Genomic DNA, 21,385 nt, shown 5'->3' on the forward strand with positions numbered 1-21,385 from the left:
GTCAACACACTGACACATCATCAACACCCTATGACTCTGTCCATATTGAGCAAGATGTTCCCAATCACAACCAAGTACAGTCATCTCCTTCAAACAACAAACCAAACACACAAACACAATAATGCAAACAACAACAAAAAGCAGTTTCAATAATCCTCATCCCCCCCTCTAGCCCAATCTGGTGCCCTCTGCAGAGCAGCCTGCTTCACAACATAGAGATCTTGCTCCTTAGCTCTGGTCTATGGTCCGCTTTCTGTCGTCCAATCCAAAACTCAACCACTATTAGCTCAAACCAATGCTTGGGTGCTTGGGTGCATTTTCTTCATATCGCTATAACCAGCTTCCTTCCTCCTACAGCGCTGGCTCACATAAATGCCCAATTAGGCTCTGATTACTGTGACATCATAAATAAATAAAAAATAAAAATAAATATGCCATTTAGCAGACGCTTTTATCCAAAGCGACTTACAGTCATGCGTGCATACATTTTTGTGTATGGGTGGTCCCGGGGATCGAACCCACTACCACTGCGTTACAAGCGCCGTGCTCTACCAGCTGAGCTACAGAGGACCACTGCATCACTCCCTGCTGTTACAGCCAACAGCCAACACCAGAAATAGTGGTGGTGGACCGAGAGGGTGAGAGAGGGCTGGGAAACTGGAGTGAAGTGAAGTGAATGTGTGTGTGTGTGTGAATGAGAGAGGGGTGTGTGGTGTGTGTGTGTGAATGAGAGAGGGGTGTGTGGTGTGTGTGTGTGAATGAGAGAGGGGTGTGTGGTGTGTGTGTGAATGAGAGAGGGGTGTGTGGTGTGCGTGTGTGAATGAGAGAGGGGTGTGTGGTGTGTGTGAATGAGAGAGGGGAGGTGTGTTTGTGTGTGTAGTCAGAGCTTGTATCTCATGCTTGTAGATGTCTTCGTGCGAAGGGGAGGAGAAAGGGGAGGGCTTGTGCTCAATTTGTCAGCTTACTGAAACGTTGTGCCAGAGCATTTTTCATCATGTAAATGCACTGAGGAAAGGAAAGGGGAGGTAAGGAGGGGAAAATGAGCAGAAAAAGACTGCCTCTTAGAGCCTTGAGGCAGAAGTGATGGACTCAGCACTCAGAAAGTGACAGTCTTCTCCTACCGGGCTACAGACAGCACACTGGCCAGACCATGCTGACCTGTCACTGTCTCCTGCTCTCTCACTGCCTGTGAGGAATCTACTCATTACATCTATTAACAAATATGGATTTACTCGATTTACTCTTTTGAAGTGGATTTTTAAATCTTTGCTCAATGCCTACAGTACAACGGACATCTTCCTGGCAAGTGCAGCTCCTGGTTCTATAATGAAGGTGTTTTACTAACAGGCTTCAAACCACAGTCCACTTTTAAGTGACAGGACGGACTCAGGTGACAAAGAGCAAGTGATCCAGAGAGAGAAGGACAGCCCCAAGCAGCTTTCACACAGACCGGTGATTACTTTCTTCAAGGGGACACTTCAATCAGTGTTGCCAGGAGGGCAAGGGAACTGAAGGGATAGCAAGCTATAGTTTACAATTATCTGGTAAGGATTCAGTGGCCTTTGACTTTCACTGCATCTTTCTCCGTATTGAATGTGTACATGCAGTAATCTAGCACGGCTTGCTCATACTTCTGTAAGTGTTGCCAGTGTTGCTCCTAAGTAGAGCCTCAAGATGAACTCTTCACTGATTGAATTAGCTCACTTGTCTTATCTGTTGATTATCGGTTGATAATTTTTTACATTTACATTTTATAATCTAGCAACTTTGTAGAAATGGACCACTGAGCTGCACAGTGTCAGACAGGCTTTGGCCACTCTGTGTTGAGTTAGCCAGAGATTCCTGCTGACCAGTTTGAAGCTTAGCACCTGGGTGCTATCTATATGGAGCTACAAGGAGAGGTCTGTTGTCCAGGGTAATTCCCCTTTCTGGTTTAACAAGGAATCTGGCTCTGATATAGACTCAGAAGATAGGGGTCAACACAAAGCATAGAGACTAATGTCGTGGGCTTTCCAGGGCAAGGGCTTGTGAACTACTGATAAACACTAAGCTTGTCATCACAGAGGAACACTCGAACAACAAAGATAGGCTGCTAGTGAATAGTGCCAATAGCAGGAGCCTGGGCTTTTTAATTGGAGCATCTATGGGGCATTCATGATTGTAAGCAGAGCCACAAAAAACTATGCCCTCGTGTGATATGGTTCACACCAGCAGAAGTTGTTTGTTTGAGGTTGTTTGATTATTCAGAAAAATACAATATTTTCACATCACAAAATGCCAAATTTACACCCCAAGAAGCTTGCAGTGACAGATTTTAAAAAATCCACACAAAACAGGAATATTGTCATACAATTAGTTTGCTATCATTTGTACATGAATGGATATAGCTTATGAATATATATATATATATTTGATAAAAATAATCCACAGAGTACTGGGAACAGCCTTCCCCTGGGTCAGGATGTTCCCCCATGCTGAAGTGGACAGGGAAGAAGAGGGCTGTTCTGTTGAATCTCTGCTTTGTCTCTGCTGCCAGGGCTGTGCTTGGATAAGAGGGCTTTGAGGGTGCATTTAGAAACATATTGAAATGGTTCCTGAAACCCCCTGCCAGACAGCATCAGAGGAAATGTGACAGCCAGAACAACAAACCACACAACAACACATAAGCCAGAAAGAGTAAAATAAAGAAACCCTACTAAATGTGGTAAATGATCATCAGAACTATTCTGTGCCGTGGAAAGCCATAACAATGGCTGCTTTCCATCAGCTTCAGACTCAATGCAATCAGACTGAGCAGATAGCTTAGGCTGAGTCTGGGGCTGAGGTGAATTATGTCTACATTGTTATGTCATGGGCTAACCAGGATTACATGCTTGAGGAAATAATGTGGTCACTTTAGATAAAGTAATAACCCAGATTACCATGTACAAAGTTAACTTGATTCTGATCCAAAACATATTGTATGTCATACAAACAGCACTGTTATGGCTCACTATAATTGTTCCTAATTTGAGCATGTACGGGTGCCTCATTTTGCACAGTGCTCCGGTGCTGTAGGTTGGGAGGTGTTGAATTTATATGTTGTGACTAGTAATAAAGTGTGAAGAATGAAGTGCACTTGTATTAGTGGGGTGGTGTTTGTATGACTAGCTGCGGTGTGATAGGGCAGGAGGCAGAGCTGACGTGCAGGTACAGCAGAGTTGGGGCAGAGAGGAAGGGTCTCTCTCTTTCTCCGCAACTAACCAGTGTGCCTGTCTGTCTGTCTGTAGTAGCTCACTCTAATCAGGTGGCTAAGAATGTGAGGAATGCCACGCTCACTCTGAAATGAGAGGGGCTGGGGCGAGAAACATCAACCGGGCCCGCCGGGCCGCTCTGCTCACCTACTAATTACTATGTGCTGAGCATGAACAAAAACACTGGAGCATACTGCTGCTCACTGCCACACAAAGCACTACCTGTCACACTATTAGATAGGGAGAAAAACAGAGAGATGATTTGATAAGTCACTACCGACCTGTGAATTTGACAGACATGCTAATGAGCAAGACAGCCCTAATTAGGAACACTGTTTACCTCAAGGGCACTGTCATCCATAAAGCTACTGTAGTTATTTGTCTACAATATCACTGTCCTGTTGAGCACCTATCCACTGAGTGTTAACACAGAGATGTTCAGTATCCTGTGGTGTCCTCTGTGGTGTCCGACAGTATATGAAGCTACTCAACACCAGTTAATCATACACATCACAAGTGGCCATGCAGTCAATGACTGCTCATTTAAACAGAAATAATGTCACGACAATCACAAGGCCAGTCAGTCTGCTGTCTGTGTATAACTATGGAGGAGGAGAGAGCATGGGGCCTGCTGTTGTTGCCACATGTGCTAGGTAACGGTGGACGGGTTAATAACAGGGTGATTGTCTTGGGGCAGATGGGAATTTCTCTGGTCCCTAGGAGCCCGAGTCTGGCATGTGGTGTTATCTGAATACACACACTCCCTCACTGCAAGCTCAGGCATTTTCCTCCAGCTTTGAGGTGGTGGGAAGCCTGGCTGGGAGACTCCTGGCTAACCACGTAGTATTATGGGGCTCCTCTGCAGCCATGGAGTGGCCGGCGCATAACTTCCCTCAGACAGACAGCTCATGTTTCAGAGAGGGAAGCCACAGCAGCACCAAAGCAGTCCCAGGCCATTAACAGAGGGGAGACAGTGACTGCTGTATTAGACCTGATTTGTCATTACCAAGTGTTGTTGTCCTCTGTGTCCCTCTGAGGAATTTTGTTTGTTTTACATCCCACAAAGAGCTCAGCAGATGCTCTTAATAAGGACTTGTAGCCTATGTTTAGATAATGTAGCTAAATCCAACCTTTACCATCTTCTCTTTGTCAATCAGCATTTGCTATGATGATGTCATATGGCTTTGTGGGAAGGGATTAACTCCATGAAAGAGACCCACATACTGTATCGAAGGAGAGTTTCACAGTAAGACTGAAAACAAAACCTAACTATGGCTTCTTTTGAACTTTTACTGGTGGGCAAAAACAGACGCTTATATTAATGAGAACAACATATGGAAATTTAGTAACAATATATCGTTGCTGTCTAATGAAAACCTAAAAATCTCCAAAACAGAAAATTGTCTGGGAATGTAACACATTTGCATATTTTTCCTTTAAGAACATACAATTATGAATCTTCAGCAGCTATTTTGAACACATTTTCTTGGTCCTAGAGACATGAAATATTTAGAGTACATTGAGGAGAGTTACTGCTTTTAATAAATGTAACAAATTAAAATTGGCAAAAATGGAGTTACGAGGTTTTCATCGGACAGCGACGATATAGAGCTTTGAATGTGTTAAAGACACATTTAAAGCTCAAAACAGTTAACAGTTTTAAGTAAGTTAGTATATGGCTGTCGCTCCCACTCCATGTCTTTATCGCTTTCATACAGTATCTTCTACAATCATTTTCATCATACAAGCCAGAGATCTCCAAGGGTCTTGATCTCGGACAGTTCTACATTTTTACTCTCCGTCTATTCAACCTAATGTGCTGGCCCCATGCCCAGAATAGCAAGGCAAAAACAAAAGTGTTCTCCCCTGGTTCTGAAGGCTGTCTGGACATTATGCACGTAGTTCTCCTTTGGGTCAGACCTCTAGCAGTAACTATTGAGCAGTTAATGTAGTTACTCTAATACTAAATAGAGTCAACAGAACCAGGCCAGCAGCCATGCGCCTGCCCTGCACCAAGCCTCCCACTCTAGAGGTCTGAGATCAGAAAGGCTTGTCCTGACTCTGGGGATGTGTTGCACAGGGCTCCTCTGTAATCCAATCTGCAGCAGCTTTCAATTAAGGAACCCAAGGGGTACAGGCCCTGTTATCCTTACACAGCGGTCACATTCTCCTTTGCACTCAGTGGCATCCCCTCCGCTTCTAATAACACCACAGCCCCTTCAACTGCTGCCTGGCTATTTTTCTAATAAAAAGGCACTTTGAAATCTGGAACAAACAGTCAAAGATCCTCTTTTTCATGAACTCCTGTGAAAAGCTAATGGTTGTATCTTAAAAGTTAGTTGATGTGCGCTAATCCCACTACTTAAATGAAACCTCTCTATAGAGACACACTGCATCAGGTAAGATTGATATTAGACAACATTCCCTCTACACTGTTTAACAGAGCGATATAATGGTCCAGAGCACATTGAGAAGGTTTAGCTAAGAGTTCAACATTCTTTCCAGGTTAAGTTTAGATTGAAATTCCAATATTCTAAATGAACCGCATTACCTGTCTCTTATTAATAGAGACACACTGCATCAGGTAAGATTGATATTAGACAACATTACCTCTACACTGTTTAACAGAGCGATATAATGGTCCAGAGCACATTGAGAAGGTTTAGCTAAGAGTTCAACATTCTTTCCAGGTTAAGTTTAGATTGAAATTCCAATATTCTAAATGAACCGCATTACCTGTCTCTTGGAAACGGTTCAGGCCTGATGCAATCTGATCAATATCTTAAAACAGGCACAGGAATAGCATTGGCTTCTATGTGTCAAACTTTCCATAAGCAGTGATGTCCACTGTCCAGGCCTGCACAGCACTGAGGAGCAGATAGAGGATAGACATGTGAAACCACTCCTCTTAACAGTGGCAGTCACCCAAGAGAGTCAGGACAGCTACAGTAGCTAAATACACTCCCCTGACATCATTAAAGCAGACTTAGCAACAAGAGAGATCAGTACTTTACTAACTAAAATAAATAACATAGCGGTGGTGGAAAGGGTTAGACTAATGACACTCCAACAGCTTCCATTTAACACATCTGATTCTGGCCCACTGAATTACAGTTCACAACCCCAATCTACTGTATCACAGATTACTTTACTAGTAAGTAGAGGCGCCTAAATCCGTTCAATTCACACTAAGCAAAAGCACAGCCCAGGTCATATTTTAATGTGTCTGGCTGTGTTTTTCATACTCCAACATCAATTTTAAGATTCTTCTTTGCCTTTTATTATGTAGCACAGTTACATTATATCTTAAATACAGTAATATAAAGTCACAGCATCCTTAACGGGAAAGGCTTCCTTTTATGGTGGCCTATATTTATTTAGCCCTAACAACCACCAGTCTGCCCTGGATGCTGGGCTGGGCTCTGGAATGTATAGGGGGTCCCAGGGCAGGGCTGCTCCCTGAGCTGTGTGCCTGCCTGGCCCTCTCATGTAATGGAGACTAGGAAGAAGCCATCCTAAGGGACAGGCTGCCTCTGGTACCAATCAGTGGAGCGGTGAAGCCTCCCATTGATGTCCTGTTAGTGTAAGAGTAGACTCCAAACCCCAGCTCTATGGGTCTCCAAAAGGGGCCTTGGTGGACTGAACAGGCAAGCCAGGAAAAAGGTTTCATAATGGCCAATCTAAGACAGCCAGAGCCAGCCATGCTCTCACAAACACAGCCTACACCACCAGCCTGGGGCCTGTTTAGAGACATTATAGCACACCAGCTTGGCCCCTTGGTGAAATCTAACCTGGCTCGGAGTTGAGATTTCCACTGTTTGATAATAGTGGGAGGTTTAGTGAAACCCACTCAATGATATCACAAGCATAGAATAGGTGGTGCCAGATCTGGTTGGAATCAGCATGTCGTTTCTCTCAGCCTGTTCATACAACACCCATGGAAAACACACTATTACCAGGGTGACAATACCTGACCAAACAACATCCTTTCACTAGAGACATGCTAAACCCAAGATATGAGTATTAGTTGAAATAATACAAAGGAATCTGTTTAGGCTTTATAACACATTCCTCCATTTATTGAAACTGTATACTGTGCAATTAGAGATCATTTGAACAAGATAGCTGACCTCAGGTTGGTGTGTCACAGTATTTGTGAAATAATTCAGTATTTATACCAAACCATTGATCTCCCTTTCTCTCTCCCCATCCCTCCCTGCCTCTCATATCCCTCTGCCTCCTAAGCCTAAGGTGTGTGTGAGTGAGAGCCCTTCCCAGACTGATGGAGCTCCCTGCAGTGGTGCTGCTGTTCCTGGTGTATGGTCTGGTGTCTGGAGCCCAGCAGCCCCAGGGCCAGGGGAACCCCCAGGAGAGCAACCCCCAGGCCAGGAGCCAGGACAGGGCCCCGTCCCAGGAGTTTGAAAGCAGTAAGGATGGCCTGGAGAGAGAATTCCTGTATTCTGGACGGAGGAGCAGACGGGCCCCCGCTGACTCCCAGCAGACTGACGAGTGTTCATACACCTTCATCGTTCCCCAGCAGAAGGTGACAGGGGCCATCTGTGTGAACCGCAAGGAGCCGGACGCAGTGCTGGAGAACCGCGTCAACAAGCAGGAGCTGGAGCTACTGAACGGGGAGCTGCAGAAGCAGAAGAGGCAGATCGAGACGCTGCAGCAGCTAGTGGAGGTGGACGGAGGCATCGTCAACGAGGTCAAGCTGCTGAGGAAGGAGAGCAGGAACATGAACTCCAGGGTGACTCAGCTCTACATGCAGCTGCTGCATGAGATCATCAGGAAGAGGGACAATGCCCTGGAGCTGTCCCAGATGGAGAACCGCATCCTCAACCAGACATCGGAGATGCAGCAGCTCACTAACCGCTACAAGGACCTGGAGCACAAGTACCAGCACCTGGCCTCTCTGGCCAACAACCAGTCGGTTCTCATCACCCTGCTAGAGGAGCAGTGCCAGGGTCGGCCTGTCAACCCCACTCGCCCAGTCCCCGTACCCCAGCCCAGGCCTCAGCCCCCACCCGCATCATCACCACCCATCAACAAGCCCTACCAACCTCCCACCTACCCACGCCTCACCAACGAGATTCAGAGTGACCAGAAGTCTGTGCTGCCTGTCCTTCCTACCATGCCCAGTGGCACAGGCAGCCCCTCTACTACCAACAAACCCTCTGGTGAGTCTCTCTGTTTCATTGAGCAGGCTGCATGTTTATACTTACCCATTGAAATGAATATTCCTTGATACAGATCTGGTCTGAAGTTACATTTACAGTGAGCTCGGACGCAGCGCTTTACCATTCAGTAACTTTTATTGTAAATAAGAATAGAATATGTTTCTAAACACTTCTACATTAATCTGTATGCTACCATGATTACGGATAATCCTGAATGAATTGTGAATAATGATGAGTGAGACGCACAAATATCAATATTTGTGCATCTGTAACTTTCTCACTCATCATTATTCACGATTCATTCAGGATTATCCGCAATCATGGTAGCATACAGATTAATGTAGAAGTGTTAAGAAACATATTATATTCTTATTTACAATAAAAGTGCCTCCAAACTGACAATACATTGTTTACCATTCATTTCTATCGGGCACAAAATAATCGGAAACACAACCAAAACAAACAACAAATGTAGAGAGTCACAAGCTTGTTGTAGTCATTGTGTGCTATGAAAATGGGACCAAATACTTAACTTTTTACTACTTAATACATATATAAGTGAATTACTTTTGGAGCACACTGTATATGAGGAATCAAGCAGAAAAAGAGAAGCTGGCATGTTCTATGAACCCTCATCAGACTAATGTCTAAGCCAGTCTGAAACAGAGGGTTGTGTGTGAGACCAGTTTGGTCTTTCTTATTCATTTATCACCAGACAACAGCAGCTATCCATTCTTTATCCATTCTTCTCACTATTGTCTATGGGAATAATAAGTCCCAAACATTCCCTGAGAAAAGTCCTCTAGCGGAGAACAGAGCTGATGTTGTTTAAAAGCCATTTGAATGCATATCATCTAATGGGCTTTATACTACAGTCAGCTGATGACAATCCACAAAGCATCTTAAAACACATATTTTGTGTGCTCATGGATGGTTGGACTGGAGCCCTCTGGTATTGAGGCCACTGAAAGTGGAGCTGTCTGAAACTATCCTCATTGATTTAGTAAATTTAGAAGCTTAAGTTACTGGATGATTAATTGATAACTTAGTGAACTGTATAGTTGACAGAATACATCAGAGATGTGGATGAGACTGACTGTCATGTTCTTTAATTGTGTGTGTGGCGAGTTAACTTTGGTCTTAAGCTGATAATTGAAGTACAATCATCAGAAAGGTCTTCTAACAAAATATGCCTAATACCTACAGTATATCATTTTCTTGTGATTTCTCCTCTTGTTCAGGTTTCATCCCTTTCACAAACCTTGCTGTATTTATTATCCTGCTCGTATTTAACTGTTAACAGTGATGTGTTAGTTTGTATGCCTGTGCCAGTGACTATTGCTGTTGGATGGGAGTGTTGAGCCACAGGCAGACGTGTCTCAGCGGAGACAGACACCAGATGAGGGGGAGTTTAGAGACATGCTCTGTGTGGTCTCAACTCACCATGGGCTACAAGCCCACTGCCGAGGGGACAAAGCCAGCTTACACTAAATTGCATGGTCAATCTAACCCTGACAATGGTAGCATGGTAAGTATAGTGTTCCTGTAATGAGAGGAAACCCCGCCACAGGCTAGCAGCAGGAATTGGCCAGATGATGTATAGGACTCAAGGGAGAGCTCTCAATCATCTCAAAGTGATTTGATTAGTATTTTCTTGTTAACAGATTCTTCCATTAGATACCATGTCATTTGAATGTAGTAGGACACACTGGCTTATTCTATACAGTATTAGACCATTGTAAGCTCTTTCCCTAGACACTGTGTCACAGTGTGCTTTTCTGACTGATGTGTACAGTCGTGGTCAAAAGTTTTGAGAATGACACAAGTATTGGTCTTCACAAAGTTCGCTGCTTCAGTGTTATGAGATACATGTATTTTTGTCAGATGTTACTATGGTATACTGAAGTATAATTACAAGCATTCCATAAGTGTCAAAGGCTTTTATTGACAATTACATAAAGTTTATGCAAAGAGTCAATATTTGCAGTGTTGACCCTTCTTTTTCAAGACCTCTGCAATCCGCCCTGGCATGCTGTCAATTAACTCCTGGGCCACATCCTGACTGATGGCAGCCCATTCTTGCAAAATCAATGCTTGGAGTTTGTCAGAATTTGTGGGGTTTTGTTTGTCCACCCGCCTCTTGAGGATCGACCACAAGTTCTCAATGGGATTAAGGTCTGGGGAGTTTCCTGGCCATGGACTCAAAATGTCGATGTTTTGTTCACCGAGCCACTTAGTTATCACTTTTGCCTTATGGCAAGGTGCTCCATCATGCTGGAAAAGGCATTGGTCATCACCAAACTGTTCTTGGATGGTTGGGAGAAGTTGCTCTCTGAGGATGTGTTGGTACCATTCTTTATTCATGGCTGTGTTCTTAGGCAAAATTGTGAGTGAGCCCACTCCCTTGGCTGAGAAGCAACCCCACACATGAATGGTCTCAGGATGCTTTACTGTTGGCATGACATAGGACTGATGGTAGCGCTCACCTTGTCTTCTCCGGACAAGGTGTTTTCCGGATGCCCCAAACATTCGGAAAGGGGATCCATCAGAGAAAATGACTTTACCCCACTCCTCAGCAGTCCAATCCCTGTACCTTTTGCAGAATATCAGTCTGTCCCTGATGTTTTTCCTGGAGAGAAGTGGCTTCTTTGCTGCCCTTCTTGACACCAGGCCATCCTCCAAATGTCTTCGCCTCACTGTGCGTGCAGATGCACTCACACCTGCCTGCTGCCATTCCTGAGCAAGCTCTGCACTGGTGGTGCCCCGATCCCGCAACTGAATCAACTTTAGGAGACGGTCCTGGCGCTTGCTGGACTTTATTGGGTGCCCTGACGCCTTCTTCACAACAATTGAACCTCTCTCCTTGAAGTTCTTGATGATCCGATAAATGGTTGATTTAGGTGCAATCTTACTAGCAGCAATATCATTGCCTGTGAAGCCCTTTTTGTGCACAGCAATGATGACGGCACGTGATTCCTTGCAGGTAACCATGGTTAACAGAGGAAGAACAATGATTTCAAGCACCACCCTCCTTTTAAAGCTTCCAGTCTGTTATTCTAACTCAATCAGCATGACAGAGTGATCTCCAGCCTTGTCCTCGTCAACACTCTCACCTGTGTTAACGAGAGAATCACTGACATGATGTCAGCTGGTCCTTTTGTGGCAGGGCTGAAATGCAGTGGAAAAGTTTTTTTGGGATTAAGTTCATTTTCATGGCAAAGAGGGACTTTGCAATTCATTGCAATTCATCTGATCACTCTTCATGACATTCTGGAGTATATGCAAATTGCCATCATCAAAACTGAGGCAGCAGACTTTGTGAAAATTAGTATTTGTGTCATTCTCAAAACTTTTGACCACGACTGTAGACACTGTGCTCTGTACTCTGCTAAATAGTTCACCAAATAGCTACCCGGACTATCTGCATTGACCCTTTTGCACGAACTATTTTTGACTCTATGCAAACACACTGGACTCTACACAGACTCACACATACTTACACTGACACTCCAACACATACACACTCACTCACTCACACATAACATGTACACACAGGCACACATTCACCACACACATCCTTCCACATTTCCACACTCATCACATACGCTGCTGCTACTGTTTATTATCTATCCTGATGCCTAGTCACTTTATCCCTACCTATATGTACATGCATTGGGGCAGGTAGCGTTCTCCTGGCATCCGCCAAACCCAGATTCGTCCGTCAGACTGCCAGATGGTGAAACGTGTTTCCACTGCTCCAGAGTCCAAAAGCGGCGAGATTTACACCACTTCAGCCAACGCTTTGCATTGCGCATGGTGATCTTAGGTTTCTATGCGGCTGCTTGGCCATGGAAACCCATTTCATGAAGCTCCCAACAAAAAGTTATCGTGCTGACGTTGCTTCCAGAGGCAGTTTGGAACTCGGTAATGAGTGTTGCAACCGAGGACAGGCGATTTTTACGCTATAACAGCTTCAGCTCTCTGCGGTTCCGTTCTGTGAGCTTATGTGGCCTAGCACTTCGCGGGCTGAGCCATTGTTGCTCCTAGACATTTCCACTTCACAATAACAGCACTTATAGATCGCCAGGGCAGCTCTAGCAGGGCAGAAATGTGATTAACTGACTTATTGGAAAGGTGGCATCCTATGACGGTGCCGCGTTGAAAGTCACTGAGCACTTCAGTAAGGCCATTCTACAGCCAATGTTTAACTTTGGAGATTACCAGGACAAGTACTCCGAGCATGCGCTGACCAACTGGCAAGTGTCTTCACTGACATTTTCAACATGTCCCTGACAGAGTCTGTAATACCAACATGTTTCAAGCAGACGACCATAGTCCCTGTGCCCAAGAACACTAAGATAACCTACCTAAATGACTACCGACCCATAGCACTCACGTCTGTAGCCATGAAGTGCTTTGAAAGGCTGGTCAGGGCTCACATCAACACCATTATCCCAGAAACCCTAGACCCACTCCAATTTGCATACTGCCCCAACAGATCCACAGATGATGCAATCTCTATTGCACTCCACACTGCCCTTTCCCACCTGGACAAGAATGCTACGTGAGAATGCTATTCATTGACTACAGCTCAGTGTTCAACACCATAGTGCCCTCAAAGCTCATCACTAAGCTAAGGACCCTGGGACTAAACACCTCCTTCTGCAACTGGATCCTGGACTTCCTGACGCCCCCCCCCCCCCCCCCCCACACCTCTCTTTTATGCTGCTGCTACTCTGTTCCCCTCCTGTACTCCTTGTTTACCCATGACAGCATGGCCAGGCACGACTCCAACACCATCATTCAGTTTGCCGACGACACAACAGTGGTAGGCCTGATCACCGACAATGATGAGACAGCCTATAGGGAGAAGGTCAGAGACCTGGCCGTGTGGTGCCAGGATAACAACCTCTCCCTCAACGTGATCAAGACAAAGTAGATGATTGTGGACTACAGGGAAAAAAAGAGGACTGAGCACGCCCCCATTCTCATCGACGGGGCTGTAGTGGAACAGGTTGAGAGCTTCAAGTTGCTTGGTGTCCACATCACCAACAAACTATCATGGTCCAAACACACCAAGATAGTCGTGGAGAGGGCACGACAAAGCCTATTCCCCCTCAGGAGACTGAAAAGATTTGGCATGGGTCCTCAGATCCTCAAAAAATTCTACAGCTGCACCATCGAGAGCATCCTGACTGGTTGCATCACCGCCTGGTATGGCAACTGCTCAGCCTCTGACCGCAAGGCACTACAGAGGGTAGTGCGTACGGCCCAGTACATCACGGGGGCCAAGCTTCCTGCCATCCAGGACCTCTATACCAGGCGGTGTCAGAGGAAGGCCCTAAAAATTATCAAAGACTCCAGCCACCCTAGTCATAGACTGTTCTCTCTGCTACCGCACGGCAAGCAGTACCAGAGCGCCAAATCTAGGTCCAAAAGGCTTCTTAACAGCTTCTACCCCCAAGCCATAAGACTCCTGAACAGCTAATCATGGCTACCCAGACTATTTGCATTGCCTCCCCACCCCACCCCACCCCAACTCCTCTCTTTTACGCTGCTGCTACTCTGTTTATTATTATTTATGCATAGTCAGTTTAACTCTACCCACATGTACATATTACCTCAATTACCTCGACTAACCGGTGCCCCCGCACATTGACTCTGTACCGGAACCCCCTGTATATAACCTCCCTACTGTTATTTTATTTTACTGCTGCTCTTTAATTATTTGCTTTCTTTTCTTTCTTAAACTGCATTGTTGGTTAAGGGCTTGTCAGTAAGCATTTCACTGTTAGTCTACACCTGTTGTTTACGAAGCATGTGAGAATTAAAATGTTATTTTATTTGATTGATTTGAAGGGAGGCAAGCAATTTCCTGCCAGGGCCAACTGCAACTCATACACCAAAGTTTATACAAACTCACCACACAGAAAGAGAGTTCTGTACAATGCAGAAAGGGAGGGAGAGAGAGAGGTGTGGTGGAGGGGGAGCGAGAGAGAGAGTGTAAGGAAGGGGGGGTATGAAAAGACAGAGGAAATGTGTGATGTAATTTATTCCAGCCCCACCAGGCTTGTATCAATCAAACGTTCTGCCACAGTGGCAGGCTTTATCAGTAGGGCAGTCCTCTGGCTTATGTCTGATTACTTCTTACATGCCATCTTAGCACAACCTAATACTTATCCCTATTTTATAGAAGTGACTAGCCATTTTATCCTATCAGTTTACAATGTGAACCTTTGTTCATATGTCTCTATATGTGTGACACTGTGCGACACCTTGTGGTTGACAGTCCTGCTTGGAATTAGCTTCTTGTTTCCCTCCTTTTTATACTGATACAGTCAGGCTGTCAGTGTGGTCGCTTTATGAAAGCCTGACATCTCCCTGACTCACATACGGTCTTTTCCTCATTTTGCTCTCTCCCTACCCTGGCTGGATGTAGACCAGCTGCTTCTGCCTCTGTGTGGATGCCTCTCTTCCTCCTGTTTCTGTACAAATGTCCATCGTGTTCTAAACAGGGTCATTTGGCGAATCACATCAGTGTAAACTCTTGAATAGGTTAACACTTTCACATCCAATTAAAAAAGTGGAGCCAGAAGCCCAATAGAAGACTGTTTACATGTATGCTGACTAGAGATCTTCTGAGGGGGAGAGTAATGGCTAACAGGCAATACGCCAATTCATGTTTTTACAAATGTGAACCAGAACACCAAGACAAATGAATAAACCAAACACAAGCAGCATTTAACATAAACTTCATTCCTAGTTAAATTATATACTGCAGAGAAATATAAAACATATCCTGCTCAGTCGTTGGTTTCTGTCAGGGCGTCCATCTTAGCATTTGGGTCTGTTATACACTGAGTATACAAAACATTAAGAACACTTGCTCTTTCCATGACATAGACTGACCTGGTGAAACCTATCATTCCTTATTGATGTCACTTGTTAAATCCACTTCAATCAGTGTAGATGAAGGGGAGGAAACAGGTTAAAGAAGGATTTTTATGCCTTGAGACAATAGAAACATGGATTGTGTATGTGTGCCATTCAGAGGGTAAATGGGCAAGACAAAACATTTAAGTGCCTTTGAACGGGGTATGGTAGTAGGCACACTGGTTTGTGTCAAGAACTGCAATGCTGCTGGGGGGTTGTCTAACCCATAGATAGACAACCACAATAGTCCGTTTTCACATTTGTCTTCAAAACATGACCACTATAAAATACCTCACCACAGTATTTCTGTAAAATGACCAACTGCCAAGATGGGAATTATGTCAGATAAATGAAATGTGAAGTTTACGGGTGAACATTTTGGAATTTGGGATAAATTCCAGAGGTCTCCCTGGCAGAAAAGTACTGAGGTAAGATAGGGTTTTATTCAGGATGATCTTAAATGAGTCCAATTCTAGAAATCCTTTCTCTTTAGTATAACAAACAAAGATAAGCAACCAGATTATTATTTTGTAGGCCTGTTGAGGTAATGTTTTTCAGAAAGTGTCATTGTTGAGCTGCAAAACACACTCAGTCTGATGCAGAAACAGCAACCACCACCATCAGACCTTTATTCTCAGCCCCCTACTTACACTCAACATCCTCCTCCACCCAAACACCTTTATTTAATCACTCCCACCCTCACCCTCCCACCCCCACCAGTAGACATTTGTACTTCTCTGAGTGAGAAAAGGGGCTGGCATCTAGCATATAGACAGCTGTATGGCACATTGTGTGGTTGTGAGTGGCATGTAGTGCCATGCTGTGTGTCCTGGTGAGAGGCTCATTTCAAAGCCACACCACCCATGTAAACACACAGGCCTTTCAGATGAAGGATACCACTGTCTCAGCAGAGTTTCCATGGCTGATATCTGAGATTCCATTACCAGAGAATGGCCAAGCTAGAGCCCACTGCCAAGAGCACATGCTATATGAAAACACTATCGTTCAGATAGAATGTCTCCGATCTGCATAATAGCACAACAGCTCTCTGGATGAGTATAGTACAGGATGAGGTTTTACCTCCACCGGGGTAGGTCAAAAACACCCATTGACAATAACTACATGGGAAACATGCATACTAAATGCATGAAATCATGGAGTGGCACCTACAGAGAGTACTGTTTATCGTTTGGCTCATTTTGCTCAGAGCTTTACTATGATAGCTGTTGCATCCTAAATGGGTTTAGGAAGACATCAAGTATTAACATACTTTTTAACTCTATTTCAATGAAAAGTATTTTCTTAAAGCCCAATGCCCATGATGTCATTCATCACCAAGGGATCTTTAGAGTACCTGCTGATCCATCTGCTACTGTTGCATCATTCAGCAATCAGGTCTCCCTTTAGCCATATGCCAATGTTACTCTTGGCTGCACAGCCTGCAGCCACTTCTCTTGTGAGAGCAGCAGCCAAAGTCAACGCTGGCCTTAAGCTGAGAGCTTTTCCTACTGAAGGATGGTAGTAGCAGCATTACAGATGTAGGATCTTCATTTGAGACAGTTTGCTACAGCAGTTTGCTACAGCAGGAAAATAATCCTTCAGTAAAAGGAAATGTTAATTATTATGTAGATTATAATTAATGGACATTTTTGTAGATATTTATAAATTTTTCGTAAGGGGAAATCAAGTCAAATTTCAAAATGGAAATTACAAACTTTAGAAGCCCTTTTAAACCTCAAATACACTGCAAGTTTTTCATTTCCTGCATTGCAGGAAGGTTCTCCTGCAACAGGGTGATCAAATTATGATCCTACATCTGTAACAGTAGATCATGCTGTGGTCAATTAGGCTACATAGCCTCTGTCTCTAATACTGTTATAGTCACACAATAATAAAGTTTTATTCATTATGAATATATGAAGACTAAAGAAGCAAGTGACTCATATTATAGAAAAATATGTCATTTGACAACCTCCATTGACTCCACCTTGGTTTCTGTCTGACCACTGTGTCTATCTCCTGTCCTGTCCCATACAGGGCCATGGAAGGACTGCCTGCAGGCCCTGGAGGATGGCCACACAGCTAGTGGCATGTACCTGGTGAAGCCAGAGAACGCCAACAGACTGATGCAGGTGTGGTGTGACCAGAGACATGACCCTGGTGGCTGGACTGTCATCCAGAGGAGGCTGGACGGATCAGTCAACTTCTTCAGGAACTGGGAGACTTACAAGGTAGGTAAGCAGCCCCACACTACGGCAAACTCATTTAGTAAAGGGGGAGGCAGGTTCAATGTAGACTTGTGTCTGTATGCTGAGCCATGGCTGAGTGAAACAGGTGACATGTCTGGTGTGTCTGACGTTAAACAGATCTGAAATGTAATTGTTGAGGTTTGAGGAGAATGGTCACTTGCACTGCCTGCTCTGCTGTGGTACCTACAGGGTTCTGCACCTATCAGTCACAACACTGGCCTATGACTCATAACACCCGCCAACATGAGTTGGGTCTTTGTGAAATTTGTCCACATAGGACGCATACAAACTTAATGACAAACATGTGTAGACAAGAGGCTGCCATACTGGAAATAAATGCCATGATATAAAAACAGCCCACTGTAAAATGATTCATGGTCCATGAAAATTATTTATATTTACATCATGGAAATGGTTTATGATGAGGAAAAAGACATGGATGAATTCAGGCATTTACACAACTTTACACAGGCATTCATGAGGACAGCATGAAATACTAATTGATGACTATTGCCAGTGGGGAATTCGTTTTTCCTGAGTCAGTGAAAGTATCTAAAGCACTAGAAAAGGGCGAAGCAATTCAAGGGCAAACATCAGAGGGCAGACAATTTGCAATGGTCTTGTTTAAATCTTTGCCAGATAACTTTCCAAGACCTTACAATACACCTTAAAACACATGGGAATTAAATGTGTACAATAGCCAGATCATCCCATGAATCAAAGCATCTACAGTGTAATGTAAGCCATATTATATCCTTTGACCTAAGCTGGCACAGAGCTGAGGCAGAACAGTCCAGACCAGCACAAATCTTGTAACAAGCTCACAGATCTCCCACTCTTCTACACAGGCCATCAATACATTTTTGATAACTGAAAGATAGTGAAGATCTAACCTCCCGAATACCGGGCTGGCTATGGTGTAGTTGGCTCATGGGCCGTTTGCTGTTATCTTTTCTGACAATAAACAACACTCTAAGACAGATTCATATGGAGCTTAACTGTCAGGGCATTCTAGAAGGACTGTTCCTCTCAGTACTTCCAGGGCATTGAGTAGAGTAGAGCCTATGAATTATCCCCCAGACCTCCAGACCAACTGCTTACAGATGAAGGGACTTCTGTAAAGTCCATCATGTTGACTGTGTTGTATGTATTCTCTCTTTGCCCCTCATAGCAAGGCTTTGGGAACATAGATGGAGAGTATTGGCTGGGCCTGGAGAACATCTACTGGCTGACCAACCAGGGGAACTACAAGCTGCTGGTGACGCTGGAGGACTGGTCTGGCAGGAAGGTGTTTGCAGAGTACGCCAGCTTCAGGCTGGAGCCTGAGGCAGACTTCTACAAACTCAGGGTGGGCCGCTACCATGGCAACGCCGGAGACTCCCTCACCTGGCACAACGGCAAACAGTTCACTACGCTGGACAGAGACCATGATGTGTTTACAGGTAATGTCAAGATCATACAGCTGCATACACTCTCAATATAAAACAGAAATGTGAGATAAAAGCTTCAGTGTTCTGACAATTAGCCAAGTTAACTGACAATTAACCTAGTGCTTAGATTTTGTTTGAGAATGCTACAATGTTGTCTAACTAATATTTGCTTCAACCCAGGTAACTGTGCCCACTACCAGAAGGGAGGCTGGTGGTACAATGCATGTGCCCATTCTAACCTCAATGGAGTATGGTACAGAGGTGGACACTACCGCAGTCGCTACCAAGATGGAGTCTACTGGGCTGAATTCAGAGGAGGGGCCTACTCCCTGAAGAAAGTATCTATGATGATAAGACCGAACCCAAACACCTTTCATTAAGTATCCATGGCAAAACAACTTCCTTTCCATGAAAACTTAAATTCAAACAGCTCTTGAACTCTGATACAATGGCACCTCACACAGCCAGATCAAGAAGACGATGACATAGAAAGTGCAATATCTAAGCCTTGGAGAAGCAATCAAGGAGAAGCAGGGTGCATCATGTTGCTTCAAAGTCCCTTAGCAAACTGTTTGGCCAGATACAATGCTATTTCACGGCTAGCTCTTAAATGTACACAGAGAGCTAACATTAATAATATGCATGTCAATCTCTCCTGGCTCAAAGTAGAGGAGATTGACTTCATCACTACTTGTATTTGTGAGAAGTATTTACATGTTGAATGCACCGACACCCATGCATACCCCACAAGACATGCCACCAGAGTTCTCTTCACAGTCCCCAAGTCTAGAACAGACTATAGGAGGCACACAGTACTACATAAAACTCTATTCCACATCAAGTAACTCATGCAAGCAGTAAAATCTGATTGAAAAACCCCCAGATAAAAACACACCTTATGGAACAGCGGGGACTGTGAAGAGACACACACACAGGCACACGCATGCACACACACATGATAACATACGCACTATACACACACATACACATGGATTTTGTGTTGTAGATATGTGGTAGTAGAGTAGTGGCCTGCAGACACACACTTAATGTGTTGTGAAATCTGTTGTGAAATGTAATGTAATGTTTTTAATTGTATATATCTGCCTTAATTTTGCTGGACCCCAGGAAGAGTAGCTGCTGCCTTAGCAGCAGCTAATGGGGATCCATAATAAATGCAAATACAAATGTTGCTCCACAGACAAAGACATGCACCAGCACAGCAGTATGCTTGATTCTCTCCCTTTAAATGTTATTCAAATGTGTATGTTTACTTTACACTGAGTAAGATGTACTGCTGCCTTAGAACTGATGGAACGGTGTTATTCATGTGGGATAAAACTAAGTTAAAAACAAAAAGAGGAGAGTATGTCAGTTCACAGTACTTACACTAAGTAGCTTGGGATAGCAATCTTATATTGTAGTCTGTATGTGTTATAATGCAATATATATTTTTATGAGAATGAAGATGACACAGGACATTATATCCAGTGACTAGCCTTAATTTGTTTAAAGCAAGTTCTTCAGGTGAGTAATTTAAAGGAAACAATAATCACATTTCTTAAACCTTGGTACAGGTACTCTTATTATGTAGGCCTGCAATTCATTAGCCATTAGCCATCATCTTTGTCAAGATATACAATCTAATGTCTACCACTGATGTAAAAGGAGGCACAGATACAATGGTCTGGTACTGTCAACAGTCAACACCTGATATCTGTCTTACAAACTCACAGTAAACGATGATGTATACCATTCAACTATGCATAATGCTTGTGTGGCACAGTGCAAGGTACAGGGTGCAATAAAACCCAAGTACAATGACAACTGACTTGATCATAAGTCCAGATGGTAGAGTGATATTTTATAAAATATAATGGTTACATGCAGCTGTATTGCTTTATAACATGAAACCTCAATTTTATGTCCAGGTATTCATTTGCTTGCAACCAAGGAACAACGTATGTACTGTTTAATTAAATGTATTGTTGGTGTAAAATGACTCAACACATTTTGTCTGTACATAAAATATATGTGTAATATAATGTAACAAAGCTAATGTATCACTATACAGTTGCAATAAATGATGTGCAGCTTCTTTGCTTTTCTTTTTGAGTTCTTGCTTTATGTACAGACACAACTGTACATTCTGTTGTATGATGTTGTATATGTTCATGTGTCTCGGATATTGTATTACAGGCCATACACATACATACAGAGAGAGAGAGAGAGAGAGAGAGAGAGAGAGAGAGAGAGAGAGAGAGAGAGAGAGAGAGAGAGAGAGAGAGAGAGAGAGAGAGAGAGAGAGAGAGAGAGAGAGAGAGAGAGAGAGAGAGAGACAGAGACAGAGAGAGAGAGAGAGA

The 21,385-nt window shown here is 43.9% G+C and overlaps 1 protein-coding gene across 1 annotated transcript; it reads left to right on the top strand.

Moving 5' to 3' along the window:
• The first annotated feature begins 1,113 nt into the window (after positions 1–1,113).
• On the top strand, positions 1,114–21,120 carry LOC311144207 (angiopoietin-related protein 2-like). The gene is made up of 5 exons (XM_084180214.1): positions 1,114–1,544; positions 7,479–8,413; positions 17,384–17,577; positions 18,767–19,037; positions 19,206–21,120. The coding sequence occupies exons 2-5, from the start codon at positions 7,516–7,518 to the stop codon at positions 19,403–19,405; spliced, it is 1,563 nt and encodes a 520-aa protein (XP_084036340.1). The 5' UTR covers positions 1,114–1,544; positions 7,479–7,515; the 3' UTR covers positions 19,406–21,120.
• Positions 21,121–21,385: the final 265 nt, after the last annotated feature.

This window comes from Coregonus lavaretus, assembly GCF_964263955.1.
Source record: "Coregonus lavaretus genome assembly, chromosome: 17".
NCBI lineage: Eukaryota > Metazoa > Chordata > Actinopteri > Salmoniformes > Salmonidae > Coregonus > Coregonus lavaretus.

Excerpts from the sequence above, each read along its gene's own strand:
- LOC311144207 (XM_084180214.1), top strand. The coding sequence starts at position 7,516 with ATGGAGCTCCCTGCAGTGGTGCTGCTGTTCCTGGTGTATGGTCTGGTG. Across the intron at positions 17,578-18,766 it reads GGAACTGGGAGACTTACAAG|CAAGGCTTTGGGAACATAGA; the intron begins GTAGGTAAGCAG and ends TGCCCCTCATAG. Across the intron at positions 19,038-19,205 it reads AGACCATGATGTGTTTACAG|GTAACTGTGCCCACTACCAG; the intron begins GTAATGTCAAGA and ends GCTTCAACCCAG.